This window comes from Cyclopterus lumpus, chromosome 10, assembly GCF_009769545.1.
Source record: "Cyclopterus lumpus isolate fCycLum1 chromosome 10, fCycLum1.pri, whole genome shotgun sequence".
Classification (NCBI taxonomy): Eukaryota; Metazoa; Chordata; class Actinopteri; order Perciformes; family Cyclopteridae; genus Cyclopterus; species Cyclopterus lumpus.
The window spans coordinates 16685100-16705530 of NC_046975.1; the positions used below are offsets into that span (position 1 = coordinate 16685100).

Below are 20431 nucleotides of genomic sequence, written 5' to 3' on the forward strand. Positions count from 1 at the left end.
TTTGGTCGCGATCCCCCCATTCCCCTCGAGCGGCAGGAGCTCGCGTTGCATGTCGGTACCTGCAGTCCTTACCCCTCCGAGCCTCTCCAGCGTCTAATCCTGGGCGTGGATAGCCGAGCACTACATCTCCCATGCTGTCACCGAGCACCCTTCTGCCCCACTCTCTCCTCTCGCTCCCTCTCTCTCTCTCCCACCAGACTGGAGATACGGAACGGACTGTCTTGACGACCCCCCCTACCCTCCCCTCCTCCTCGCTCCCTCCCGCCCCCCCCGGACTTTTAGGACCGAAAACCGTCGAGATTAGTGAGCAGCCACGGACGGCAGAGGCGAAAGGCTGGACCCGGCCGTATCCGAGTCGTGCCTGTGCGCCGTTCACATGCCATCTGGACGAGCGGGTTCGTAACTGTTTTGTGTCACTAGACATCTTTTTTTATCTCGCCCGCTGATTAGCTCGGGGATTATTCCATATTTCGGCCGAGAGAGTCTCGCAAACGGAGGACGGAGCGGAGAGAAAGAGAGATATAGAGCGAGAGAGCGAGAGAGGCTTGGTGAATGCCTTTCAACGCCGAAGTGGTTGAGTCTGTCCACCAAAAGGGCCGATAGGAAGAGACTGGAGCACTTCTCATTAGGTCGGCCGGGGATAAATAACAGTAGCCTGCCTCAACATGTAAACCAGCGCGAGGAGCCTCGCGGAGACTCCGCTGCGCAGGGAGCTGGAAACCGAGGCTTCCCGTGGTGGTCAGTGGAGTTAAATATATTGCCCCCCCCCTTCTTTTTTTTTGGTGGCCACTCCGGCAGCTCAATTGTGCGTAATAAGTTGTGTCCCACACCCTTCTGTTAGTTGTCCAGCTGGCTACTTTGTTTTCCCCCCTATCTGCGAGTGAGTCAGTGCAGCTTGATTTATTTGTGTTATCAGCGCGTGGAATTGATTATTTGTTTGTGAGAAAAGGTCCACTGAGTTTGTCGGGTGCTCGTGGGCCGCCCGGAGTTTAGTTTTTTGGGCTCTCCCGGGTGTTTTCTTGGTGGCTTTGCGTTGATATGGACTTACCTTATGAGGCGGCGATGTGCCACATTGTGTTCAACGACGCAGCCACTCCGCGTGTGTGTGTGTGTGAGAGAGAGAGTGTGTGCGTGCGTGTGTGTGTGTGGGTGCCCCTGTCACTTAATGTGGCCAACCGCCTTCCCTTCTTCTCAAATCCGTGTTGTCTACGTTATGTTCAGGAAACGTTAACAGAGAGGAAGACGGGCTCCTCGTGCAGCCCGTCACCGAGTGTGTGTGTGTGCAGATGGACCGATCACCTGAGAGCCAGTTTTCTCTCTCTCTCTCTCTCTCTCTCTCTCTCTCTCATTATGGAGACTGTCATCTCCATCTCCGGCGACCCGGAGCTCTCCAGAGTGTTTCCGTGCTGATGTTAACAACAGAGGGGAAACAAATAGTGGTCGGCGGGTCCCCATTGTGCACTTTTTGTTGTTTTCCACACACATGACCGTGGTGCGTGTGTCTATTGTGCCGGGAAGAGGGGGGGAGTGTGGGGGGGGGGGGGGGGGGGGCGAACAGTGGACTGACTGACCGGTCTGAAGTGGGCGACAACAACAAAACATAATCTGCTTTCGTCGAGGCGGTTTTTGCTCAAATGTAACGTCACGGCTCTGACTTTGTTTTCGTCTGCGCGGTGTTGCCCACGGGCGTGTGTGCCGGACTACGCCGCGTACGCTTTAGTGGCCTACATCGGTGCTGATGAATGCAAATGTTGTGAGGGAGACCACGTATGAACGCGGCACAAAGAAGAACCGGCTGTGAGCAAACTGTTGTGCGGTGATGAATGCAGACCCTCCTCGCACTTAGCGGCGTCTGCATCGCCGGATCCCTTTTTCAGTCCGTGCTCGCAGAGATCGGCGTGTCAGTCATTATGTGCACCAGAGTCGTTGTGTTTCACTGGCTCCAGGGTGGAACATTTTCCATCCCCCCCCCCCCCCCCCCCCCCCCCCCAAAAAAAATCTTTGACAAAGATTTGTGTGTTTGCGTGTGTGTGTGCCTCTCGTCTCATTTACTTGCAGATGCGCTCGCCTGCGCTCACCTCCACCTACATAGTCTATATACCGGGGGTTGTGTGTAGCCCGTGTATATGAGGGGGGTTTCCAAATGCGTGTTTTCAGATGATCAGGATAGATGAATTTCTTGATTATTATTCATACTCGTGCTCATGGTTTGCATTGTTTGTTTGTTTTTTTGTGAGGGGATGATCTGAATTCCGTTTTGAAAAATGTCCCCTTTTTGGAGCAATTGGGTCTAATTTTAGATCACGCTGCATGAACCCTCATTAAAACTGCTTTCAACTCAGGTGGGCTGCTTCATTGTTGTCATACATAATTAACTGTCCACTGGTGGTTAAGAAACAAAAGTTTAGCTCTCTTCCAGTCGTCCAATATTTTTCTCCAGTGTGCATGGCTCCATCTGCACGAAACACTTTGAGGCTGCCGCTCACCAATAAAAGATCATTCCAGCAGTTACCGCTGATTACCTCATGGATGGATTACTGAGTGGGCCTACCAATGGCCCCAGGGGTCAGAGAGCATGAGCCACAATCCCTGTTTTTGACTGTTATAAGCATTTTTCATTTAAGTCATAGGACATAGGGTGTTAACTTTGTTTCTATCCTGATCCTTTAATGTTGAGCCTTTCTCCGATACAGACCCTTTCTAGTATTTATTACCAGCCGTTGTGACAGCGACGCTGGTATTGTTTTGACCTTGTGAGTTTGTGTGTGTCGTCACTGCAAAATGTGGTACTGGAGGAGCAACTGTAGCAGGAACGGTGGTTTTGCCAAGTGTTTATAGTCTGTCTGTGCCTCTGTGGACAGATGTTGTCACCGCGATAGCAAGATACAGTCACACAACTTTACAGGTGTGTAGTTGCGCTCAAAATGGGAGGTGGGTTCATAGATGGGTGTGGTCCGAGCATGGGTGCCAGAAGTACCCCCTAATTCTGAAGTAAGAAGTGGGGAAGGGGCCCTTACGACCCTGGCCTGATTTGGTATCTCACAACTTTAAAAGTGTAGTTAAGATCAAAATGAAGGCAGATTTTGAAGATGGGTGTGGTCAGAGGGTGCATTAAGTAGGGGGGTGGGGGAGCCATTGTCGGCTTGTGTGATCACATTGCAAGATGGTCTCTTGAGTTTTCTATATATTCTTTTATCCCAAACAGCTGCATACACAGTAAGCCATATTTAAAATAGTAAGCAATTTAGATGAATATCCCTGCTTGAAGAAAGAGAACATACACCACAGATTTACTTTAATATCTTGTATCGTATGCTATGCTTCATGGGGAGAGTGAGTGTCAGTGTGGGTCTGTTGTGGCAGGAGGGTTTGAAGTGGATTCAGGCAGCCTCTCCAGTGCCAACACAATAGTTTCAACCAACAACAGAACTTAAGAGTACAATTTAACCTGGAACTAGAGCAGAGATCGACTGCGAACAATGCAAAGGGGCGGTGTGGTATTTCGGAAATGGTGGCCTTTTAATGTGTCTCTACCAGGGGGATGTTGGTTCTTAATCTGTCCGTGTTGCAATGCATTAGGTCTCATTTCAGTTAAGATAAATTACTTTCCAGATTGATCAACACTGACAAATTGTTAGTCATCCCTGGAAGCAAGCAAATAAAATCAAAGGGAACAACGAAACAAATGCGTTCTTCAATTCACCACACTTCTCTCAGCTACCCTAAATTGTGTTTCTGCTCTGAGGAAATTGTAACATATCTTGCCTCCAAGCCCACCTCAAAGAAAGGAACTTTTCAATTTCCCAACGTTGGTAACTCTGAATCATTTACTGTTGCATCGAGTATGTCCTATTCCTTCATGAAGAATTGAAGGGAAGTCTTCTTTGTGAATGAAACCAGAGCAGCACCAACAGTCCTCATGTTCTTTTTCCTGTGTGTTTTGCAGCATATCGCTGTATTTCAAGGAAAACTCTCACCTGACTGACTCAGCTACCCCTGAGGCATGTTGTGTTAAAGAAACACCTATGCAGGTAATTGTTTTTTATTTTCATTACAGTTGGATTTCTTGATTAAAGCATCCTCTTCTCTTATCCAATTAATACCGGCCTCATGATCTTCTCTTATTACTCAGGTGGATCCTACACTAATGAATGTAGGGGATGGAGGCACGGTGAGCAGAGAGATCAGTGCTCCAAATAAAGTGTCTGCTAGTATGGTGGGAAATCCTCCCCAGACGCTACCCCCTGAGTTAAGAGGAGATGTTACCCTCAGTCAGCAAAACAAGACCACACCAACAACAGACTGTAAGACGGCAAAAGCCTGCCTGGACACTAGCAATTACAACCACAGCCCTGAGCTGTCCCCACCTCAACAGCTCAACAATGCACCGACGTCCGGCTCAGCCCTCACCGGCTCAGAGAAGAGAGCAGACAAAAGGGCAGAGGCCCCTAAACTCAAGGCGGATGGTGCCGGGGTCTTCCCCACTCCTCAGTGGTCAAGTGGCGTTAAAGTCGGCCGGGAGGACTCACTCAGCCCCTGTCACAGCAAAGTGACATCCAGTAAGAAAGCGCACCCGCAAACACAATCTGTGCAAAGTGTACCGCCTGGGTTTCAGTGCTCCACCAAGTTTAAACCAGCCCAGCCTGTCACCTTTCTCCCTTCCACGAATTTCCCCTCTCCACTTTGTAAAATCACTCTTCCACCAGCATTGGGTCAGATTGCAGCATTGAGAGAAGCCACAGCCAGCCAGTTTCAGAAAGAAATTCAGCCTCAGAGCTCGGGTGTCGGGGGGGCACCTCTCATGCGGACCTATCCCTATCCGTTCTCGGTTGGCAGGACTCCAGCTGCAGAGAAGAAAGCCGGCACATCGTCGTCAAAACTTAAATCTAACCATTCATCTAATAAGAATTCAAAATCTGTGGGAGAGCAGATATCTTTAGCCTCAGTTGTGGCTTCACCAGCTATTGCCCTACCATTGCAGCACCCTTCATTAACTCCTGCAGCACCCACCCGCTACACGCTGTCTCCCACTGCTGCCATTTGCTGTGGCTCTGCACTGGCCAGTATCACTGCTCAGAGCAGACTGCTGAACCATGTGGAGAAAAGCAACAGCATAGACAAGACAACCATGAGCTCTCTTAAAACAACGCCCCCCTCTGCTTCGGATGACCATACAGCGTGTTCCGTTGAACCAAGAGATGTACCTCTTGATTTATCTGCAAGATCAAAACGTCCAAAATGCACAAATGACCCTCCAGTTACGACGAGCGAGCCTCACAATAATGAGTCAAATCAGAGAGATTTTCTTAACTCAAAGAGGGCTCATTCTACGGCGTATAGCTCAGCTGTGCAATACCCTATCTTACCAAACACCCACAGAAATGGATCCCATCAAAGCAATTAAATAGGCCTCAGAATCACCAGGTCCAAGAGCCCAAACCAACCTGGGGTAAGGGATCTTCACAAGACTCCATAAAAAACATCGCTGGAACATATGTTGGTGTGGCCAGCCCGATACTGGCTTCTACTCTACGGGGCAAAGACGGAAAAGGGACTTTTGCAGATGAATTCCAGAGTTTTGCAAAGCAGGAGTTTATATCTATAATTGACCAAGGAGAGCATCTGGCATCAGGAGGAAAGAAGCCATCCTGTATGATGAAGGGCAACCAACATGCTCACAGTGGCAAGCACGTTAAAAACACCAGCATAGCCATAACTAAGAACTGCCCCTCTAAAGGAGCCCTAACAACCGCCCTGTCGAGCTCTGCCAGTGCTCAGACTCATCAGAAATCTGGATCTGGCAAGGCAGCGGTGCCATACTCCACCATTGTTGTCAGTCCAGCTTGGCAGCAGCCCCCTAATGTGCCACACCAAGCCTCGCCTGTTAAGAGAAAAATCCCACGTGGATCTCCAAAAACGAAGGGCACCACAGCTTCAGAGGGATCTATGGTTCAGAGCACCCATCACAGCCCGTCCAACCCCGAGGATGATAAGTGGGAGAGGATGAAGTCTCCCCTGTCTAACCTCGCGTCCATCGTAAAGCAGCAAGCTCTCGACACAACAGCGCAGGCAGGCGAGGGAAATACTCAAGCTTCCCCTGTTGCATCAAGAAGGGCTGATGTTCTGAATCCGGTCTCTGGGGGCCAAGACACCCAACCCAAACAAACGTCTGCTTTTGAATACCCAGCATACTGGTCTGTGGAAAAATGGGCTGGTTCGCCGTCTCGAGGGGATTCGACTCCAGCTAAGAAGAAGCACGAGAAGGCAAACGCCACTGAGCCTTCGGAGAATAACACTGAGTTAAACACCACCCAGGGAGAACACATGGGACTACCGGCGAAGCAAGTCTTCTCCAAGTCGGCTGGTCATCCCTTTGGCCTTGCATCAACAAACGGGAACCGGCTGGAGAGCAAACTAGCCCAGGTGTTAGAGGGGGAGATGTTGAAGACAGAAATTGGGGCGTCAGACAGTCCTCCCAGTAAAAAATTGGACGGCATGGTTGCATCTATTCTCACAGGCCAGTGTGCGACGGGAGGCGACAAGTTTGAGAAGAAAACGAACGGAACCAAAGAGGAGTTGCCAACCAAAGCGAAAGCTGCCGTCGTCAAACAAAAGAAAATGAGTCCTAAGAAGCCAGCAAAGGAGAAGTCACCACCGGACTCCTCAAAGAAGGCTGCAGGAAAGAAAAAGCGAGATGTAGAAAACACTCCGACCAAAGTATCTTGTCAAAAGAAGGTAGATTATTTCTGTAAAATATCCTTTGCGCTGTTCTTATTATTTCCCCATCGTCAAATCCTAGGGAAATATTTGTAACAGTTGATTTGACAATACAGAGCTCCTTTTTGTAATATGAATTCATGACTGGTGATTTAACTTCCAAAGGCTTATTGTAAAACTGTTTCATGCTCTATGTCGTTATGAAAGCTTTGTGATCAATGGCGTTAGAATACGGCGCGCTTACCCGGTCCCCTGTGTATTCCAGCAGAAGAAACAATGTGCACCTGTGCAGGAGCGGAGTCCATCAGCGGGGAAGGTTTCTCCACCGAGTAAAGAGCCGACTACGAGGGACAACATCAGTCCCAACAAGGTTGAGCAATCAACCCGCAACGCATCTGGTAACGTCTTTGTTTCTTATACTCCTGTGACATTTACAGTTCTGAGAGCATGGACCAATTTCTGATATCTATCTAAAATGTAATGGCGCTTTCAGTCGAGTCAGACATGTAGCATTTTATTGAGCTTACAGGCAGATTACTTCCTCGTAGCTTTAGTTCTGGAGATAAAAAGCCTGCAGTCAGTCTCGGTGGCATGGTAGTTCATGTATGAAGCAGACAGAGAATGTCACTCTGTCATATTGTCTGGATGGCGTTTTAGAATTTTTTTATGTCTCACTATGCACAGAAGCTTGTGTGAATATAACAATCCAATGTGATATAATCAGTTACAGATAGCGGCAGCAGTGCTCCGGAGCCGCCTGAGCCTCTCAGTCGCTCTGCTACATCCAGTAAGGAGACCGACGCCACAGGGAGCTTCATCCCAAGACTGAGGAGAGGACGACGGCGAGCCGATGAGGCTCGACTCGACCTCTGGGGCTTCGCAACGCCTTCCCCTCCACCCCCACAAATGCCCCCTCCCCCAGTTTCCCCGTCACCCCCCATGATTTCCACCCAACCCACCCGCCGTCCGAGAGGCAGGCCCCGCTCAACCCCCCTGCCAGAACGGGTGATTCAGGGAAAGGGCAAGGCAGCCAGTGCAGAGGGGGAAACGCCTGCTCCTAAGAAACGGCGGCGGTGTCGTAGCAAAAAGTATCAGACTGGGGAATACATCACGGAGAAGGACAAGCTGGAAGATGGAGAGCACCTCGAAGATGCTGATTCCCTGAGACGGGACAGCGGAGTCCCAGCGGGTACGCAGTGCACCTCTAGAGATCAGTCATTTTCAATTAACAGTTTCCAGACCAAGTTTTAATCAAAAGTGCAGCTGCTAGCTACAGATATGATTAAAACTATAACGTTATAGTATGAATCTGTAAAAGGTGATTGAGTAGCTCGTTGACAGAAAATGTAGATCGAGTTGATGAATTTTGACAGTCATGTCAGTAATTTGTTAAACATAAATGACAAGCATTTCTTAACAGATTCTCCACTGTGAGGATGTTTTTGCTTTTAATTGTTTCATATCAATGTAAACTGAATAACTTGAGCCCTAAGAAAAGATGACGGGCATTTTAAACCATTTTCTTAAAATGTATAGACAATCAATTGATTGTGGTTGAGCCCTGAGTGTCTTCACAAAAAAGATTTGTTTTGGAAATACAGAATAATTCAGAATTAACCATCAGAAAATGTAGCCAGAGTCTATAGTTAAAACGTATTAAAATAGACATGGGTAAATTCATTTAATGAGGATGCACATCTTTGTAAAAACAGTACATAGGAAAGTATTAATAGGATATTATACAGTACATAATGCCAGACAAATATTGAGATCAATTTAACATATATTATGAAGACAGCATATGCAATTTACAGTTTATATTCTTGAGGTGCCATATCAGCAAGTCCACGTCAGGTACCTGTTGATGTGGATAAGACATACACACATGGTAAAATAGAAAGCAGAAGTGTTTCATTGTTTGATGAAAGATGAAGCTGCATCAGTACATCAAAGATAAGATGGGTGACGTTGAAATATCCAGATTGTTTGTGGATTCTTCCACTGTGTTCATGTGCTTGGTACCACGCCACATAACCGTCAGTCCTATTTATCATTATAGATCCACAGGCGGATCAGTGTTCGAGTCCCACCGCCTGCAGTCCAGGGCCTCCTCCGAGGAGACCCTTGTTCACTCGCTCCGGGTCGGTTCGCTACCAGGAGAGCGAGGTATCTCCGGAGTGCAATGACAAGCCTTCAGGGAAGAGGAAGTTCAAAAGCAAGCACTTAAGTGACAATGATGAGCCGAAGGTAAGGCGTTTGCTGAGGCTGCTTGTTGTGTTATGGAACATTTCAAAGCATGCAGGGTTGATCAGAGTCATCTCCAATGTCCCATGAATGTATTAGCTTGCAGTGCCCCCCTGTGGCTACATACATACTAGGCACATTTATCATGGCAGCTGGTTGTATACTAAACAGGTCCTTGAAGAGAAGAACCCGTTGCCTTAACATGGCGATGCATTACAAGAGATGGAATTTCACACACTGCTCTAATCAATCAATCTGTATTGCAGATTAAGACCAAACGCAGCAGCTTGGGCAAGCGTGCTGCCTCCCTTGCCCTGGAAAATGATGGTGCTGATGTAAAAAAAACAGAAACCCTCCCCCCCACTCCAAAAAGTTTGCCATCATCTCCACCCAATAAGAAAGGGTCATCGGGGAAAATTAGCAGCTCAGAGTCTCCGCCCAAAAGGCCGGTTCCTCCGGAGGTTCGGCGGCTGATTGTCAATAAAAATGCCGGGGAGACTTTGCTGCAACGCGCTGCCCGCCTGGGCTATCAGGTAAAATCCACCTGTTTTACTTGTGTAGTACCGCTAACATGACGGCGTACACCTTTGAATCATGATGTGACACATTGTCTGTCTGTGCTGCCTCTGTTGTGCAGGATGTGGTCCAGTACTGTCTCGAAAAGGACATCAGGGAGGTCAATCGGCGCGATAACGCCGGGTACACGGCGCTCCATGAAGCGTCCTCTCGAGGCTGGACTCAGATTGTCCAGATGCTGCTGAAGCACGGCGCTGACGTCAACTGCAGTGCCCAAGATGGGACACGGTGAGGCCTCGCAGTGCATGATTTACTGTCGTGGTGGCAAGTTAGTAGAATCTCCAAAAAATATTGTTTCTCAAGCATTATATTGGGTGTACGGAGGTTATTTCTTAACCTTTGCAAACAGCATGTGTGACGAAAAATACTCTCAGTTTAAAGTAACTAGTCACGCACTAGCTTTTTGGAGCCATCTGTCTCATCTCAAAGTCGTTGTTGAGCTTGCTAACATGACAGGTGTTTGTATATGGATGATATTAATGACATGGACGTGATGTCTAATACATGAATTGTAGTGTCTCGCTAAAAAATATTCACGTTTTATAAAAGAAAACATGTTTGGGGTTTGCCGAAGGGCACGTGGGAGACCCCAAATGTATTTTCAAATTCCTTTACATGAAGCAATTTCTTTTTTCTGGCCACATGAATTCAAATAGTTCTCTGGACGAATACAATTGCCGCTGTGAAGCTTTCCAGCTCCTTCAGGGTTCTCTTTGGCCTCTCTGATTAATGTCCTCCTTGCCTGCCGTGACTATTGGTCCTCTCTTGGCATACTTGTTGTGGTCTTTCGGTTTTGTAATAATAGATTTAAAAGTGCTCCGTTAGATCACATGACGGATCATGTGACACTTTATTGCACTCAGGTGGACTTTATTTAACTAATTATGTAACTTCTGGAGGTAATTGGTTGCACCAAATCTTATTTAGGAGCTTTATGACAAAGCACAGCTTATTTAAAAATATCTTTTGAAAGCATTTATTTTTTTATTTCACTTCACCACTATTGACTTTTGTGTAGGTTCACTACATAACATCCAAATAAAAATAAATTAACCAGGTTGTAAAGCAACAAAATAGGTGGGAAAAAAACAAAGGGGGTATATTGCATTTCTTGTAAATGTTTTCATGGAATAATGTGTATTTTGTGTCTAGAAATATGTAAATACTCAAAAATCATTTAATGATTGTTACACTCACTGTCCCGAAAATATACACACTCTACAGGTGTTCAGAGCAGTAATGAGCATACTCACTGACAGGTTGTATTTCATGATTAAGTGAAGATTATATTCTGGTTACATGTCTTAGTGAGATGCTTTTTTCCCCTGTTGCCTGTTTAAGCATATTTATTTTTGTCTCATAATCCAATAACGGTGACACAAATTGTAATTAATCACAGAAAGTATTTGTTTGACTGAAGTACATCACGATGCTCTATTTACAACAAATTAGCAGACAGATTCAGGTGTCTAAAATTGTACGATCCCTGAAAGACATTTGTTATGTGTTTGTTCTTTAGGCCCCTTCATGATGCAGTGGCGAGTGATAACCTGCCCATAGTCTGGCTGCTTCTGAACCACGGTGCTGACCCGACGCTGGCCACCTACTCTGGACACACTCCGGTCAAACTAGCTCACAGCCCGGGCATGAAGACCTTCCTCACAGGTAGTTGTTATTCGCCTATTTTTCTATCAGTCACTATTTTGATAAACACGCATAATTCCAGATTGTTAGTGACGTTTTACCTCTGGCTAAAATCATTTTTTCACATCGTCAACAAACACTTCAGACACAATAATCAACACAGCACAGAGGCTGTGATAAAGCTAATTGCATTGAGACATGTTGTATTTGCCAACTTAACAGTCACTCATCAAGCAATGTGTCAACATATTAATAGGCTTGTGCCCACTCCTCCTGCATCACATTTGGCACAGTGAGCACTAAACAGCTTGCATGCAGCAGACACCGGAAATGCAAAATGTTCCATCCACACAGGGCTTGACATTCACTGGTTGAGCCACAGATTGGTTTGTCGTCTTATCGATGAATTTGGTGTTTAAAACTGAAAATGTTGTCCTGGTAAAAGGTAACATTCAGAAGATTTTTAGCAGCTGGACTGTGGATTTCTATACATTCAAGACGCTTTCAAGTGGTTTTATACACGACAAGAGCAGTCCAGTAAAAGGCTTGACGTGTTTTGGAGGTTTGAGTTCAAACAAACTGATGCAAGCACGTGTCACCTGCAGCTATTCCTCCAACCAGTTCACTGGGATTTGTTCTTTAACCATATCTACTTTGCCTTTTTAATGATGATAAATGATCTGCTGACACGTTAACAGTATAAAGTAACGGTAAAGAGATGAGTCATTCATGACTTATTATTGAATAGAAATCAGTAAGACTTACATTTTGTCGGGTGACCGCTGTGGTGAAAACACAACCTGTGCCAGTTTATATAAAACATGCATTTGGTGTTGTAAAAGCATTCATTGGTTTCTCAATTAATGGCCATTAAGACCCCAATGACTGATGAAAGAAAATGCTCTAAATGTACTTCCCTAAGATCAATCTCGGCTATAACTGAGTCAGGCAAAGTGATTAATTACACACCGGCCACCTGCGAAACTTCCGACATGCATGACTTCCTCTTACTCGTCAAATTGAACCCAAAGAAAATCCTCAAGTCAGCTTGTTTACAGTGACTCTGTCTTTAGCTTTGAATTTAATGTACTTTCACAGCACTGTTGATGGTGTTTTAAGGACCTTTCCAAGCTCTTGAGGTGAGAGTGACAGTCACTATCTACTTGGCTGCAGCATCAGTGTTCAGTGGCGTGTGTTATTCTCACACCAAGTGTCTCAGGTGAACAGAGAGATGAAGGAAGGCTCAGTAATGCATTGAAACTACAGCTCAGACAGACACACAGACACATTCACTACAACTTAAGTTAATTTGTTGATTCAAGGTTCAACTTTGTTGTTTATATTTTTCTTTTACTTGTCCAGTCAAGCAGGTGGGCCAGAAATCTGTTTGCCCAAAGTTAATTCTTACTTGCCACGATACAAATTGTGTTATTGATTATCGGTTATCTTTCGGCAAACTGCGCAACACGCTGTTTTGAGTTTATCGCCCCTCAACTGAACTCCTGTTTTCAGGATCATTCATAAAATAATGCTCACTTTGTTACGCAACGTTCAGCAAAGATAATAAGGAAGCGAGATGGCTCATTTACAGTAAAGAATTAAAATAACAACAGTTGACCAAAGTGCAATACAACACCGTATTTATTGACAATTATTTCGTTCAGGCAACCATCACAACTATTAATCATACGTTTTGCTCGGTCTTTGACAAGGGGGACAATCTTTAATGTGAAGTCTTCATATTTTCAGATCGACTCGCAGTGCCGTCAAGCAGGGATGTAAATATACACGTGTAACCGTAAACTCAAAATGTAATCTATAATATTGTCGTTGTTTTTTTCCCCCCAGAATATTTCACAGACCTGGAAGGACGTAAAGAACAGGATCTCGGCTCGCCCTGGGATTTCTACAGCAGCTCCCTCTTTGGTAAGAAACCTTGAAATGATCTGCTCGGCGTTTCTGTGTGCCGATCCACGCGTCCACCGATCAATTGGTAAGATGGCTGTGAAGGAGACCAGGCGAGGCTTGTTGCAGAGATCACCAGGTGGCTGCACGGGAAGTTATTCTAGTTTGTAGGACTCGGGCTGGGCCCCGGGGACACGCAGGGGTGTTAGCCTTGTGTACCAGCATCGGAGTTGTGCTGTAAACAGCCACAGGGAGCCAGTTATCCAGTGGGGGATGAACAGGATTAGCGTTGCATGGAGCAACTGAGGGAGACTAAAGAGAAAGTAGACTGCAGCTATACTGAAGTGACAAAAGATATTGGGAATGTCCCAATGACGAAAAAAATATATTTTATTATATTTTATTACCACTCTGCTATTGGTGATAAATAGTACATATCTTAAAATTATCATTGTTTTGTGCAATTTATGTTGCAACTGTAGAGCGATGTCCCATTTTTGTGTTGAAAATGTAAAGAAATTCCAAGGAGCATGACCATTACTGGGTTTACTGGGTTTACTGGGATAATTTATCTGGCTTTAGAAGCTTTTTCGCCATTCATTATTGCAGAGGTTGAGAAAAGGCCTTTCGGACATGAAGCAAGATAATCCTAAAGTTTTAATTAGTATCTGTTTCATTGTGCCAACATTTTCATATCAGTAAATGCATTGAACTACACTCTGCTTACTATACATCATCTTAAACATAAAAGAAAAGAAAAAAAACTATTTTCATATAGACTGCATGTGTGTATGTAGGGTGTTATTAACTTCAAGCTGCGACTCGCATCATGAAGTTTGTGTTCCTTTAACTGATCACAGCCTCACCAGCTTTCAGTCGTAGACGTATTATAGTTGTTGTGAAGAGACTTTCCACCAGGAGGCGTCCAAACTCCATGTCAGCACAGGCACGTCCAGTTTGTCTTCTCCCGCCTCACCTCAGTGGACTTTTCCTCACAGAGACCGACCAGGAGCCGTGCTGGGACTTCCTGCTGTCTGAGCAGGACCAGGAGCTGGAGGAGGATGCAACAGGAAAGACGGAGCCGGACTCGGGCAAAGACTGCCTTCTGTTTGAGTTCTCCTCCGAGCCTCTCTTACCCTGCTATCATGTTCAGGTGTCTTTAACCCAGGGGTGAGTTCATCAACATATAATATGTATGTATATATCTGCCATACGTTTTTGGTCTGGATCCAGAAAGCTACACACTTAAGTTATGGCTATTTACATTCATCCATTGATTCTGCACCGCCACCCAGAAACGTAACGCTATCAGTCACCTCCGTTTGAATGCTTTGAACAGTGTGAACCAGATTAAAAGGGGTAGAACTCCAGGGATTTAGTAAGGTACTTCTATAAAGTTGGGAGACTTGAAATTTAATTCCAAGCGTGAGTCAAGCTGGATTCTATAATTCTGATAATGTAAACCTATATTGTTTCAGATGGTGTCCTCCCTGTAGGGAATGTAGCCACATCTTTCAAAGACCTCACTAGGGTGGATTATTAATGTGGATGGAGCTAACAACTACTTAAGAGTACAATAGGTCAATAAAAAGAAAAATGTGCGCTAAAACCTGTAAAACGTTTAGCTTATTCAGTCCCAATTTGTTGGATGGGAAGTGTTGCAATAAATCACATCTTTATCAATATACTTTTTTTATTATTTTCCAGAAAATGTGTTAAGTTGAAGCTAGTTGGCTAACATCAGGCATATTTCTCTCGTGCAGCTTCTGCAACTGGTTCCTCCTGACGGATGTCCTCAAGCGTCTGAAAATGTCAGCTCGGATATTCCGGGCGCGTTACCCGCACTTGGAGGTGGTGAGTCTGTCGCGGGCTGAGCTCCTGAGGCAGGTGTCGATCAGCCAGGTGAGCACCACTTTGGCCTCACCTTACAGAGGCAAAAACAACAAGGAGGAGGAAGAGAAGGAAGAAGGAGAGGCGGGACTTGTGGATCTGGTGCGATGTACACCAGAGCTCCAGAGACTACTGGGATCCTCCATTGACATCCTGGAGGAGGAGGATGAGGAGGAGGAGGAGGAGGAGGAAGAGACACTGAGAAACACAGGGAAGCCTCGCAGCCGATAGCCTCTCTTTCACCGTGCAAACTGTTGTCAACCCAAGTCCTTCCCTGCAAGCAGCAGCTCAAAGGAAACCTCTCCGTCCAATGTAACGAGGGTCGTGGGTTTTAACTCCAGCGGCAGTAATGACACTCCACCTATAACCTTTGACCTCAGACAGAAGGTGATTAAGTGATCACAAGGACCTGCACACAGGAGTGGTCGGTGCTGGAAAGCAGCTTTCAGGTTTCTATCCATAGGTATATTTGAATACATGAGAACTATTGAGCAAACCTTTTGTATTGATTATGTATGTACATGGTAGTGTATATGTGTTATCTTGCCATCAGGGTTAAAACATTTGGTTATATAAATGTATTCTTGTGGCAAAAGGACAAATTATGTTTAGGACTTTTTGTTTGAGTTTGTACCCGAGAGAAAGCGGTATTTTTTCGTCGGGAGATCAAGACTTTTATCTTGGTGAACTGTTGCGTAAAGCTAAGATGCTTAAGTCAGGGAGGCCACTGGCCTGGATGTTCTGGCTCTGTCAACCTGGGAGACCTGGAGACCTGCAGAGAAGAGACCATGGCACATAATATTCAAATGTAATCGGAGCTTCATTTCCATTTTTTCTCCCCTTGTTTCGTTATTTTTAACTTTATCATCCTCGTTACTGGACAGACCTGGTAGTTTACGATGTTTATTTTCCCTCCACATTTTCCAAAGTGAGCGCGGGCAACACTGAGCTGCTCCAAATATGAAATAACGTCTTTTTGGACCTTGAGATGGAGAGTTTGTTTACAGAGCTGGACAGATAGTAGTGTTCTCCACTCCCCAGGTTGCAGTCCTCCTGAACTGATACAGAATCCTGTGGATCTCTCTCAGAGGAAAAGTAGTCCCACCTCTGGAGTCCCGAGGCTGCTCCTGTGTCCGAGGAGGCGAGACGCCCTCTTAACTGCAGCCACATCCCAATATGAGATCCCAGAGTGCTTTGTGTTGCAGTGTTTTATTTACACTGTTTGTTGTGCTTAATTTAATAGTCATTAATATATTTGACCTCTTGTGTATCTGACAAGCCTATCTATGAAAAAAATTTGCTTTGTACGGTTGGTGCTTCATTTTGAAATGTACTTATTAGGATCCCTTTATTCTGACAATTTTTCTCCCTCATTCAAGAACAGTATTTAAAAAAAAAAACAAAAAAAAAAAAAAAAAGCTAAAGTACAGTTTTATTGTATTGGTGCTAAAACAGATTTTGTGTTGACAATCAATGATGCTTTGGTTTGAAGTCACAAACTAATAAAAGATATTTAAGATGAAAAGACTTGAGGTGTAAAGAAAAGTATAGTTTAGTTAAAGAAAATGGGAAACAGCACGACTGAGCAGTGTGGGAAGAGCCTTTTATTTGATTCTTTTATAAGAAATCAACAAGAATAAAGCATGATTGTGAATCATAGTTATTTACTCTTTGTTTTGTCAGTTGGATTGTTATAATGATAGCTGAATTGAATATTCAGGGACAAACTCCCTCAGGCATATTTCAAATGATCCGTTTTGGTTTCAGACATTTTACTAGATAAATGTCTTCTTTTCTTTCTTTCTTTTAATTACAGATAAGTTGCCCCTTGTAAGAAGAACCATTACATTAATCTGTTCTGTACCTGAGGAAAACCTTTTTTTACATTCAAACCCAAATAAGCTTTATCTCACAGCAGTGTTGGCCGTTGTGATTCAGCACCATGAGTAAATACCATAACTGGGCGTCCCAGGGGGGAAAGTGGTCGAGGGTGCATATCCCGTTATCACTACGCCGCTGGTTCAATTCTCTGGTTCCCGTTGATACACTTTGCCCCTTTACTCTCTCCCCATGTTACCTGTCTGTTTCCACTGTCAAGCTTTTGAATAAAGGTGAAAATGGCACAAAAACTTAAATAAGATTTAGTGAAAACAATTTTATAATAATTTGCCTTGAGCATCAGCCCACAATGTTTGTATGTTTTTTTCTGAATCAGATCTTTGTCAGGCACAGACTGAAAAATAATTTGTGTAAGAGTGCAATATGATGTTTCTTTGTGCCTGAAGAAGATCTGATTGTTCCAAACATTTAAAGGGCACTGACGAAGCGGAAAAACGTTTATAGATTCTACTTTTTGTCGTGATATCTCTTGTTTGGTCCAGCAGATTTTTTGTTTTTTTTGGATGTGTATACTTTTTTCCGACATGGTAATCAGCCTTGCCACAGATATAAAGCAGAATTTGAGTGTTGACTCAACAAATCTCATTTCAAGGTCCACTCACTCGCTCGTTCTGGAGCTTTTGGTCGTGTCGCGCGGTCTTTATCATCAGCAGAGTGACTTTTGGAGGTTGTCTTGTTCTCTGTTGATTCCAAGCTCTCACGTTGGGATATGGCACTTTTGAAAGGAGAAATAAGATCATCTTCCTATAAATGAAAGTATTCATTATTAACTAACTTCCACACACAAAGTGATTTTGCTGCTACAGCCTTACTCGGTCTGGAATGACCAGCAGGGTTCGGTGGCTAAAGTCTTACATAAATGTTTCTCTGTAACTGGCATGCGTCAGTGCGCTGCTATAGAAGGATTTAGGATTTATAGTCTCACTTTAAGCCATAGTGGATAAGACATACTCAGAATCTACATCTCCAAGTCAACTATGCTCAACACAATCTGCTGATGACAACGGAGTTCAGTAGAAAGAGTAGTAGAAAGAGGAACCGTTCCTGGACCTTTTGGTTGAGATAGTTTTGTCCGGGGTCAGAAATACATTCTGAGGACTGTAAATGTTCAAGTGACTCATCTGATAACTCAGACATACAGTGTTGTCTGACTTAATGTCATCCACTAGAGGGAACCAGTGGCAGTGACTCTCTTAATATTAAAAGTGAAAGGAGCAGTTTGCTGCCTGTTTTTCGTGCTGTATCTGATCTTGTTAAGCTCAAATACAGGAGTTAGTAGGGACTTTACTGTAAAAATGTTTTTTTTGTTTTTTATATGAAAAAAACACATAACTCAGCTTCAAGCCATTGTGAGCTCCCATGTGGTTACAATCTCCCCTTTCTGAAAGACCACGTTGCGTTTCCTGTCATGATAGAACATCAATATTTTGAGTACCCCAGGGCTCTGTTCTTGGCCCTCTGCTGTGAAAAGCCAAAAGTCAAGTAATGTCTTGCTTCCACACTCCGAAAAGATTGACAGTTACGAATCTTGGCGTTGTGTTCGATTCAACTCTTTCTTTTCATCAGCACAGTCTAATTCTGAAATTATTTCACCGATGCAATATAAAGCTGAAATATGGTCTTCTTCATCCATCACTGATGCAGACATCCTAATTCAGGCCTTTGACACAATAATCCAGCCTGCTGCTTGCAAGTATCAGAAGTCTTCAAATGGTTCAATCCTGTCTGTGTCAGATCAGGATTTAAGGGGCTCCTGGTGACTCTGTTGTTCCAATACAGGCCTCCCATCTGTCCCATGAGTAAAAAGAAATGAGTCAGCAGGCTAAAGGGCCATTTCCTATCATACACCCTTCCTCTGGAACAACCTTCTTATGGACATCAATGTGATTCTGTTGAGACCCTTCAATTAGTTGCTTATTCTCTACTTATCGGGCTGGCAGGGTCAGTCTCAATGTATAATGTAAGCCCGGTAGTCCTGCAGACAAAAATAATGTTATCCTTCTGAAAGCCAGTGCTTCTCAATCCCCCTGTTTCCTTGGTTCCCTCTCGTTCTCTCCTCATTCCACGTGTCGAATCTGAATCTCCGTCCTCCGAGAGATTGAGCCTCTCCTCTTGTCTCCCTCTGTGTGTTTGTTTCAATCTCATTTGCATTAAGAGTGTGCTTGAGACTTGCTTGTGTGATTGTGTAGCTTGTCCTCTTTAGGTTACTCGGATTCAGTCAGGCTCTAGCTGTGGGGAGACAACCTGGATGCCGCTTGACATCCTCCTGGATCTATCTTTTTCAGATACAGCATGTTCACATTCTGTGTATCACTTTTTCCTGGAGATTATCTGTATCTTAATTTTGTTATGTTGTTTTTTCTGTACACACTGTCCCTCCTCGGTTGCTCTTCCTGAGGTTCCTTTTTGTTTGTTTGTGGAGTTCTTCCATATCGATGGGCAAAGGACCTTTTGGTTTCTACTTCTATTTTGAAGCTGAACTTTAAGTTTCTATCTTACGACATGGATAAAATTAAGGAATCCATTTTAAAAAATAAGCATATTTCTCCTAATGGTACCATTAATATCTGCGTCACTATAATAGACGACTGGGATACAACATTTGCCCTGGAGCATATGGGCCTCTGTTTGTTCGAAGTGTGTGCGTGCGTGTGTGTGTGTATGTGTGTGTGTGTGTGTGTGTGTGTGTGTGTGTGTGTGTGTGTGTTTGTGTGCGTGCGTGCGTGCGTTCGTTCGTGCGTGCGTGTGTGTGTGTGTGTGTGTGTGCATGTGAGAGAGATGTGTTATTGTACTGGGATGTGACATACCAGTCGTTTCCCCTTACAGGCCCCATGATACAGATGGTCCAACCCTCAGTGAAAACTGTACAGTCCCCGTGGGGTTACTAGAGTTCAGTCTCTGCTGCTACCAGGCTGTATCTCATAGCCGTGATCGCATGTGGCTGTTGCCAGATTTGAGCCTGTTTCATGTAGATTTATATCTGATTAAAGTATTTTCATAACCTACTCGTAATTGCAAATAAGGATTCTAAAAAAAAATGTTTTTAAATGTTGGCACCTCAAACTTAAAAATTCAGTTGTTTTTCTTTTGTGTGTGTACAACTTTATCCAAATTGTTCAAACTATTCCAAGTGACGGGATCATGCGCCTGTACGTTTTAAGAGTCTTTGGGAAAGCTTGACTTTTCTGTAAATCAAGCCTCATTACGTCATCCATGGGGGCTGAGCTCACAAGCCGCCCCCTTCACCAAACCCCCGCCATACCTCAGTGCTCATTGGCCACCTGTAGTGAGGTAGTATCATCTGATTGGATGAAAACGAGGGCAAGTCCGCACAAGACCTACTGACAGACTGACACGGAAAGAGGAATGGGAGGCCAGCCAAGACAAAGGGATTATGAGGGATAGCAACGTTTTGTACAACAGCATAATATATACACACTACAGTGTGTGTGTGTGTGTGTGTGTGTGTGTGTGTGTGTGTGTGTGTGTGTGTGTGTGTGTGTGTGTGTGTGTGTGTGTGTGTGTAAGTGAGGGAGATTGGTGGTCCTTATATAGT

The 20431-nt window shown here is 44.6% G+C and overlaps 1 protein-coding gene across 1 annotated transcript; it reads left to right on the plus strand.

Annotated features, from left to right (window-relative positions):
- The first annotated feature begins 299 nt into the window (after positions 1 to 299).
- On the plus strand, positions 300 to 16501 carry bcorl1 (BCL6 corepressor-like 1). Its single transcript, XM_034543835.1, is given in 13 exon segments — positions 300 to 395; positions 3947 to 4031; positions 4133 to 5390; positions 5393 to 6735; positions 6983 to 7115; positions 7442 to 7906; positions 8777 to 8964; positions 9228 to 9494; positions 9599 to 9765; positions 11057 to 11202; positions 13030 to 13107; positions 14085 to 14256; positions 14850 to 16501. Coding segments are annotated over 12 exon segments (4581 nt in total). The 5' UTR covers positions 300 to 395; positions 3947 to 4025; the 3' UTR covers positions 15208 to 16501.
- The last annotated feature ends 3930 nt before the right edge of the window (positions 16502 to 20431 follow it).